The sequence below is a fragment of the Notamacropus eugenii genome, chromosome 6 (assembly GCF_028372415.1).
Source record: "Notamacropus eugenii isolate mMacEug1 chromosome 6, mMacEug1.pri_v2, whole genome shotgun sequence".
NCBI classification, from domain to species: Eukaryota; Metazoa; Chordata; class Mammalia; order Diprotodontia; family Macropodidae; genus Notamacropus; species Notamacropus eugenii.
Window position 1 is genome coordinate 78,660,729 of NC_092877.1, and position 10,133 is coordinate 78,670,861.

At 37.6% G+C, this 10,133-nt stretch overlaps 1 protein-coding gene and 1 long non-coding RNA gene across 2 annotated transcripts in view; one reads left to right on the forward strand and one right to left on the reverse strand.

The window, feature by feature from the left end:
- The window catches only part of SEL1L3 (SEL1L family member 3), a 128,005-nt gene that overhangs the window by 28,239 nt on the left and 89,633 nt on the right, over nucleotides 1–10,133 (reverse strand). The window contains exons 15-17 of the mRNA XM_072620398.1: nucleotides 5,478–5,654; nucleotides 4,163–4,290; nucleotides 3,246–3,329 (exon numbers count right to left, since the gene is read on the reverse strand). Of these exons, the coding sequence (XP_072476499.1) occupies nucleotides 3,246–3,329; nucleotides 4,163–4,290; nucleotides 5,478–5,654 (389 nt within the window). The remainder of the gene's footprint in view (nucleotides 1–3,245; nucleotides 3,330–4,162; nucleotides 4,291–5,477; nucleotides 5,655–10,133) is intronic.
- The window catches only part of LOC140511347 (uncharacterized), a 45,068-nt gene that overhangs the window by 26,913 nt on the left and 8,022 nt on the right, over nucleotides 1–10,133 (forward strand). The window lies entirely within an intron of this gene.

Sequence of the window (10,133 nt, forward strand, 5' to 3'; positions counted from 1 at the left end):
CCTTTTTAAACTATTCCAAATGAATTTTGGAATGACGTAGGAAAGTACAAGCTCATCGAACTGACACACACAAGTTAAAAATAATGTCCAGCATAAATCTCCTTATAAACTAGGAAAAAAGAAAAGGAGGAGGTGGTACCAAAAGTTGGTTCACTGCAGCTATGTACATTATATTAAAAATGGCCAACTGGGAAAAATCACAACATGGTATGGAAGAAAAGAAGGATATTTTCTATTTTCTGCATGGGGAAGGGAAATGGGTTTGGAAATCTGGAAGATGCAAAAACACATCCCCAAAATATTTTCATATGGTAAGCATTTTCCTTCTGAGATAGATGATAATGTTTCCTTCCTTTTGGCACTGAAAATCTTTAAATCCAGGCTGAAGCTTGTATTTTAAAAACCCATTAGGCTCATCAGTGATTTTGCTATGCAACCTAAAAACCATGCAAAGTGCATTCAGGCCTCTGAAAAATCCATGTGCTGTCAGATTACTGTAAGAGGAAGAAAAACAAATTTTGATCTGATATCAACTAACAATAGATTTTTAAAAGTGATACTTTAAAGTAAAACTCTGCATGATGTCAAGCCATTTAAATTCAGAAAATGAAAGAAAGAATCCTATGCTATTAATAAGGAAGAAAAACATTCCTTGCAAAAAGAATAAAATAAAATACAGCCCACAACTGGGACCATTTTACAAATATGCTTTCCCTTTAAGAGAACCCCAAATATGAAAATTCTAACTTAAAAAGCTGATAAAAGCAGGCATGTTTACTTCCACCTAAGCATTTCCTAACAGACCATTAACAAGTGGACCAACAAGCCGGCCAAAGGCATAAAAATGTCAAGTAAAAATTGAGCTGCTACTGCTTTCAAAATGATAAGATATGTCAACAAGGAAAATGGAATTTGTCTTAAAAAGTTCTTAACAATCAACGTTCTATTGTACAAAGTAAGGCACACCCATACTGTGTATATTTAAACGTAACCCTACACACATAGCTCTGCAAATCTTGCGATTAACTTTAAAATCTATCACACTGACAAGTCTTCATAAGCTATTATATTCTTACATTACATTCCTGGTGACTGGCCTCCCATGACTGTGACCTCTAGTAGCCCAAAAAGGAACATTATCCAACGTTTGAGTTACATTTAACTTCTGAATTAATATTCTTACTAGAGCCTAGTTAGGTTTGAGATGGTCTGATTTTTTTCATGGTCTATTTCTATCATGGTCTACAGGGCCATGTTAATTTGCATAGCTATTTTCATTTTTACTGAAATGTCTAAATTTAAGCAATAAACCAGTTTAAAATTGTTTTGCTTAGCAGAAAATTGTGATAGAGAGTTGGGATATGGATTTGAAAGAGGCAAAGATTTGAATAATAACAATATATATTTACACAATGCTTTGTAGTCTGACAAAGGGCTTTAGCATGCATTTGGGGACAACATGACCTAATGAACTTGGAATTAGGGACCTGGGGTTTGAATTCTGGCCTTTTAACATTTAATAGCTGCATGACCACAGATAAGTTAATTCATTTCTTGGAGCTCCAGCCTCCTTATCTGTAAGATGGGGATAAAAATGTTCCTGTTACATATGTCCCAGTACTGCTAGGAGGAATTTGAGAGGAGATCTCTTCATGTGGAAAACCAAGAGAGGCAAAACAGCAGGTTGTGTGTGTAAGTGATCATCTGCTGAGTCTGACACCAAGCAGCTCAGGAAGAAGACTCATAATATGGAAAAAGGGAGGAAAGCCTTCTAAGCCTTCTAGCTAAGCTAGAGCACTGGCAAATATGTCTTGGTCATCCTAGGCTCCTTGTTACCTGAGATGGTAGGACAGACTTCATGGAAGGTCAAGATGTAAGCCTTCCATCTAGCCATCTATGTCCTACTCGGGAATCTGGATGGCAACCTGCTGTCCTGGTCATAGGGCAAAGATGACAGTGACTTGAAGCTATGCTGATAACCATCAGATCTATTTATCCAGCCTCAACCTTTCTCCTAACCTCTAGAATTATATCCTCATCTGCCTAATGGATATCTGGAACTGGTGTCCTAGACATTTTAAATTCAACATGTCCAAAACTGAACCCAATATCTTTGTCCTAAGCCTCCCCTTCTTCCTAATTTTCCTATTACTATCTAGGCTGGCAACCTTGATATCATCCTGGACTCCTAACTCTTTCTCACCCCCAGAAACAATTATTTGCCAAGTTCACACTACCTTCAAACATCTCTCATATATGCCCCTTCTCTCTTCTTATACTGCCACCCACCCTCACCAACTCACATTTGGATTACTGAGCTAGCCAGCTGATTAGTCTTTAGGGCTCAACACTGTCCTCATTCCAGTTCATCCTCCACTTAGTTGTCAAAGTGATCTCGAATCACAAATCTGACCATGTCTTCCCCCTATTCCATAAATTCCAGGTGCTCCCTATCACCCCCAGGATCAAATACAAAATCCTGTGGTTTTCAAAGCCATGTCTAATCTAGCCCTCTCCCATCTGCCTAGTATTTTTATAACTCACTCTTCTACATGTATGTACTCTGTAATCCAATAACGGTGGCTGCCTAACTGTTCCTTGCACCATATCCTGCTTTTCATTCCTGGAGTGCTTTCCCTCATCTCTGTCCCTTTGGCTTCCTTCAAGTCCCAGCTAGAATCCTATAAGAAGTCTTTCTTGATACCTCTAGACTTCAGTTTCCTGTAGATCACTATCTGCATTATCCTGTCGACATGTTTTTGCTACATAGCATTTACATGTTGTCTCTCACTTTAGACAGTGAGCTCCTTGAGAGCAGGGACTATTTTTGCGTTTCTTTGTGCCTGGTACATGATAAATGCTTTTTGACTTAAGTTCCCTGTATCTAAGAGTAACCTTCATTCAGAACTCCAAGGACAATGCAAATGCTCAGTTATCCACAGGAATGGGACATTGGAAAAAATGCAGAGTGAACTGAAATGTCAATGTATCTGTGTTTCTTGGTTTGCTGAAGGTGAAGTTTTCCTTCAGTGAAATAGTTCTCTTGTATAATTAAAACTGGAAATACTATTTCTCAATCAAAAGTCAATTAGCCTCTGAAATGCTACCATTACTGGAGTCCATAACTTTCCCGCATTCTGTTGGGTTTAAAAAACATGCTTTTTAAAGCTCTATAAACTAATTGAAAAACATGAAGAAATTAGAAAAGTGCAAACATTTATATGCAGCTGGTGTTGCAAGCTTACCATGACATGTCCAGGTAGGCATTGAGAGCTTTCCGAATAACGTGCCCCAAATAGCCATTCTTTTCTGCAACGTGTTTTGCCCAACTATAAAAGACAGGGGGATAGCAAATATCAAAACCACTGCAAATTAAATTAGGTGGAAATAATTATCCTCTTTTTTTTTGCATATGAGCACTACAAATCCCATTTGGGGAATATTTTGCTTGTTAGAATTTTTTACATAGCAACAAATCACAACTGAATGTCAAGAAGAAAAATGATGATACATTTTTTAGAGCTTTGTAGTGACTGCTCTTTCTCATAAATGCTTACAAATGAAATGGGAGAAGACAGGTACAGAGGGTCAGTTCTCAATTATTTATGCTAAATAAGGACAAGTATTGTATGCAGAAATCAATAAGGTAAATTTTTACTTTTCATAAACATCATTTACCTGTGATATGCATATCACTACCCATTTCCATTACTACATATGAAAACGCCTCTGGAAAGTTGGCAATGTCTTTGTTCATGTTTCTGAACAAAAAATAATTTGAAGAGATGCTTAAATTCATCTCACATGTTGACTTCCCTTCCAATAAATGAAATTTATAATATAATCTAAAAACCTCATTTTCACCTGCTTTCCAATCACCTCTTTGTTAAAATGCGCATGCTTTTTAGGATCTAGCTAAGTTTTATTTTCTTTGACCAGAATAAAAGAACGAGCTAACTCATAAACTGGGTAATCAGTTGCCTGATAATTAAGAATTGCTGAATTCCAAAGAAGGTAAACCTTGGTGGAATAGGGATTTCCCAAGAAAAAATGTAAAGAATTCCCAAGAATTTCTGTTTCCCAAATCATGTTTCCCCATTCCCTCAGTTGCTGTTGCTATGATAAATGTCTCTTCCATGTATAACTTTTCATGGTTTCTTACACAACGGCTTTCTCAGGGTCTCTAGGAAAAGTCTCCAAATTGCCTGTCATATAGTATAGGGAACACCACAAGGTTCCTTCGATGTGTCCTCCTTGTGCAGCCTTATGGAAATATTCACCAGCTAATGTCTGTAAAGAAACAGATAAAGACGTCAGCCTGCCTAATAAAGAGCTCTCTTGTCCATGTTCTTCTGCCCTCTCTGCTGAGCTGATTTCAGAAGTGTCAAGATAGTGAGGTACCTTAAGACTGATTTTATCACAGACTCATAACTTCAAATACCCTAAAGGAAACAGATAGGACAAGCAGTTCTAGAAGACATGAGCCCTCTGAAGAAGGGTTTCTGTCTGATATGTGACAACCTACTCCAGCTAATCCAGGGATCAAGCTAGCCAGTAAACAAGTCTGTTCATCACACATAAAGTATACTAGCAGTCACTTCAGGTGAAAATCCACTCAGTTGATTTTTCTAATCCCTCCCTCCAAACACATACACATAATTTGAATTTATTTTAAGAGATGAGAGCTAGAATATAATTAGTAATATAAGTGTCATGTATTTAGATGTGTAGGAGGGTTATTAAGCATGCATAATGAACAAAAATACATACAGGGCATCCAAAAAGTCTTAGCACAGTTTCAAGCTATTAAAGCTTAAAACTTATTTAGACTATGGAAGCTTAAAATTGCACTAAGATTTTTGGGACAGTCTGTACGTATTTTGTTTCATTGTGCATGCTTAATAACCCTTCTGCCAATCTAAATACTCTCTGAGTACCTTTTTTTTCTGTATCACCACTTAGAATCTGTACCATCCAAAACAGTTCCTAAATAACTGCTATCACATACTATTCCAAGTTATTTCACTTTAGTCTTACTGTTCAGCCTTTGTGGAAAGGACCATGTGCCTAACCATCTAGACCTCATCAGGTGCCTACAGCAATGCTAAGTATGCAAAGACATTCAAAAAATATTCGTTTCTTCCTAGAATTCATGGCCATGACAAAGTTCTTCTCTCTCTAGACTAATTTAGATGCATCCCTTTTTCAAGATAATGAAAAATACATAGCTGAAATTGTATCCACCAATGCCTGAGTTGCCAGGAAGTTCAGAATAAAATTAAGAGCACAACTTTCAGAAGCTAACTCAGTCTAGGTGCCTGGCTATATCTACTTCACTGGCTCTTTTCATTGGTTTTGGTTTTGAGTGGTCCATTTTCATATGTGTTTTAATTTTATAGATTCCCACAAGTCCACTGGGGAAGTAGACAAGTTAAAAGAAAAAGCTCTCAGTAGTGGCTCCATGAAGTCTTACTCACTTGGTTCCTTCCAGTGACTCCTGGAAAAATGCCATCCAGATAAAGAACTCCAAGGTTGTATGAGGCATCTGGATTCCCCATTTCTTCTGCTTTTAGCCAATATTTTGCTGCTTTGACATAGTTTTTCCTAAATTTGTGGTAGTACCATCCTAGGCCATTCACTGCCTGATGTAATCCCTGCATTTTGAAACAGTACCAAAAAAAAAAAAAAAAGCAATTATTCTCCCTAGAAAACAAAGTCAAAATGGTGATAGAACATAAGAGTAATCTGTACAAATGTAATCCCTATAGAAGTTTCTACTCTTACTTTTTTAAGAGCAGATGGGTCATTTATGAATTTTATATGGGTCATTTAGAATTACTCATCAAAGCATCCCCAACATCCCTATCCATGTAGTGATGGAAGCAGCTGCGATGATTTCTACCATCTTAACAATGATGCTGAGGCCAAATTTATCACCCATTTTCTATGCTCTAATGATCCTTAGTTCCTTAGGAAGGCAACATTCTACTGTAGGCAGGGCAGATCAGGGTAGATAAGCATAAGGAACTGGACTTTCTGAACAGCCCTGGAAGTATGTGAGGCATATGGGACCATGATGTTTGAACTCTGCCCTAGCTCAAGGAGGTTTCCAGTTGATCTGTTTGATGATCTTTTGGGTTACTCTGCTGTAAACAATGAAATCAGCACAGCAGGGAATTGCCACAACTTCCTACTTGCAAGTAAAGGCTATCTGTGACTACTGAGCCTTCCCAGCTTTGACAGCTAGTTTAAAGCCTCAGCAGGGATTGAGCATCTAAGAGAAGAAGGGAAGGCATAGGAAGGTAAGAGGAGGTTTTCACAAAAAAAAAGTGACTGAATTTGAAAGGGGCCAACTTTAGAGAGAGTGCTGGAGATAGGTGCTAACTAGGGTGCCCATATAAAGCCTGACTTGCAATGCATCCATCGTCCTGCTCTTTTTGGATTAAATCCCTCTGTATTTCTCCTATCTTTGCTCTTTCTTGCATTCCTTACCCTCCTCCATAGATCCTCCTCCAGTCTCTCTAAAAAACCATCTATTTGATATTAGAGCTATTGATTTAAAAGGATTCTAGGAGAATTTCTACTAAAAATGGCTTCTTAGCATTTTGTGTGTGTCATGGACTCATTTGGCAGTCTGGTGAAGTTTGCAACCCCCTCTTCAGAAAAATATTTTTAAATGCATAAAATAAAATGCATAGGAATGCAAAAGAAGTCAATTATGTTGAAATGCAGTTCTCAAAATATTTTTTTCAAAATGTCACCCAGTACTAAAAGGGCTCAAAGTCTTTATGTCAAAGCTCTTTGTGCAAACTGTGTCTCTTTGCATGCTATTGTCCAGTGAAAAAGAGACTCTGAATACAAGAAATATTTTTTGTTTTGTTTTTGTATATCCAGCACTAGAGTGCTTATTGTTGGATTGACTTGAATGACTTAGTGGAAAGAACTGAACCTGGATTTCGCATATACCAGGGTCTAAAGTCATAGTTCTGCCACTTACCAGCTATGTACCTTCAGGCAAATCACTTTAAATTGTTTGAGCTTTGGTTCACTCCCCTGTAAAAATGGAAACAACAGTCCTTGCAAGGTCTACCTACAGATAAGAGGTTAGACTAGATGATTCTTCATGTACCTTCCAACTCTAAGACTCTAGGATTCTATGTGCTATGATAGTCTGTCCATTATAAACTGTTATATATAGACATAATTATTGATATTGTTATTGATCAATAGATAGGCTAGGTAGACCATCAAAACAGAATGGACACAAGGGAGCCAAGATGGTGGAGTGGAGGTAGCAACTCAGCCAAATTCCCCCAACATTCCCTTCCAAACAGCTTTAAAATAATGTGTCCAGTTGATTTCAGGAGCAGCACAGCTAACAAAAGGTTATGATGAGACATTTTTTTCAGCCAAAGACAACTTAGGAGGTTGGCAAGAGAGGTCTGTGACACGGGTTGGAGGTGGTGAGGGGGCCCAGCCTGGAGTACATGTAGTAGCAATATCAGTGGTGGGCCATGCAGGAGGCTGCGATAGCAGCAGCTGAATTTTCAGGAGTTCTCAGCCCAGGTAAGAGGACTGAATAACTGGTTATACAGAGATCACAAGGGACCCTAAGCAGACAGTGAGTACAGGACTGGATGTTCTTTGGTAATAGCAACCCTGATACAGTTCCAAGGCAGAGAGGAGAGGTAGTACTTGTGGTTACAGAGGAGCATGAAACCTAGTCACCATTCCAGGGCTGAGAGGAGCCCTAGCATTTCCAACTATGGGATGTAGGGGGAGTAGGTGGAGGACCTTTATGGGTAAAGACCAAAGACAAGGAAAGCAGGGACCATACTTCTCCCAAAATAAGACAATATTGGAAGCACAAAAAAATTTCAGATTCCTAGAAACAGCTCTGAAAGCATCAGTACAAAAAAGCATAAAGCTTGGGACAGTGCCTGCTTCGCCCCCACCCTGGAACCAGAGTCCAACTTTAACATGACGCTCAAAGCTAAGAAATAAGCTGGAAAATCCAGCAAACAACAAAATAAGAACCTGGCCATAAAAAAAGTACTGTGGTATCAGGAAAGATCAAGACATAAACTCAGAAGACAACAATGTGAAAACAGCTACAAGGAAAGCCTCTAAAAAAAAAAACAAAACCCTGCAAACTGGACACAACCCAAAAAGAATTCCTGGAAGAGTTATAAAGAAAGAGATAAGAGTGGGAGAGAAAAAATTGGGGAGGAAATGAGAATGAATACAAAAAATATGAAAAAAACCCGAACAGTTTGGTAAAAGAGGTGTGAAAAAATACTAAAGAAAAAAACACTTTAAAATACAAAAGTGGCTAAATGGTAAAAAAAAAAAAATGCACAAAAATGCAATGAAGGGAAAAACACCAAACAAACAAACAAAAAAACAAACTCAGAATTGGCCAATTGGAAAAAGAGGTACAAAATATCCGTGTGAACTATCTTAGTGGAAAAAAAACTCACCTAGAAAATAGATTGAGGAGAGGTAAATTAAGAATTATTGGACTACCTGAAAGCCATGGATCAAATCCGGATCTCAGACATCATGTTTCAAGAAATTATAAAGGAAAATTGTCCTGATATCTTAGATTCACAGGGTAGAATAGAAATAATCCACAGATCACCTACTGAAAAAATTCCAAAATGAAAATTCCCAGAAACATTAAAGCCAAATCCCAGAATTCCTAGGTCAAGGAGAAAATACTGTAAATAGTAAGGAAGAAAGAATTCAAATACCATGGAGCCACAGTCAGGATCACACAAGATTTAGCAGCTTCCACACTGAAGAAGCAGAGGCCTTAGAAAATAGCATTCCAGAAGGCAAAGGAGCTAGGATTACAACCAAGAGTAAGCTACCCAGCAAAACGGAGTATTATTTTTCAGGTGTGGGGGAGAATAGATATTTAATGAAATAGAGGACTTTTAAGTATTCCTGATGAAAAGATGAATAGAAAATCTGACATTCAAACACAGGACTCAAGAGAAACATAAAAAAGTAAACAGGAAAGACAAATCACAAGGGACTTAATAAAATTAAACTGTTTGTATTCCTAAATGGGAAGATAACATATGTAACTACTAAGAACTTTATCATTATTAGGGTAGTTAGAAGGAGTCTACATAGACAGAGGGTATAGGTGTGAGTTGATTATGTTGGGATGATCTCAAAAAAATGAAGGGGTGAGAAAGAGGGATGCACTGGGAGAAGGGGAAAGGGAGAGAAAAAATTAGTAAAATTATCTCACATAAGAGAGGCAAGCAAAGAAGGGCTTTTACAGTGGAGGGGAAAATGGGGAGGGTGGTAGGAAACATTTGAGTCTTGCTCTCATCCTTACTCTCGTATAAATTGGTTCAAAGTGGGAGGAATATATATATGTACATATATATAATATGTATATATATATATGTATGTATGTATGTATGTGTATATATGTATGTGTATACACACACACACATACATATGCAGTTAATCTATCTCACCCAATAAAGAAGTAGGAGGGGAAGGGGATAAGAGAAAGCAGGAGGGTGATAAAAGGGAAGTCAGATTAAGGAAGACAGTATTCAGAGGTAAAACACACTTGAGGAGGGAGATGGTAGGAGAGAGAGAGAAAGAGAGAGAGAGAGAAAGAGAGAGAGAGAAAGAGAGAGAGAGAGAGAGAGAGAAAGATAAACAGAAGAAAATAGAATGGAGGTAAATACACAGTTAGTAATCATAACTGTGAATGTGAATGGGATGAATTCTCCCATAAAATGAAATAGATTGCAAAATGAATTAAAAACTATAATCCACCAATATATTGGCTACAAGAAACACAACTGAAACAGAAACACACATGCAGAGTTAAAACAAGGGGATAGAGCAGAATCTCTTATGCTTTAGCTGAGGTAAAAAAGACAGGGGGTATCAATTACAATCTCTGACAAAACAAAAGCAAAAACAGACCTAAATAAAAGACATAATCAGGGAAACTACATTTTGTTACAAAGTACCACAGACAAAGAAGTAATTTAAAAAATTACAGTAAGTTTCTCTGATAAAAGCCTCATTTCTCAAATATATAGGGAACTGAATTAAATTTGTAAAAATAGAGCCATTCTCCAACTGATAAATGGTCA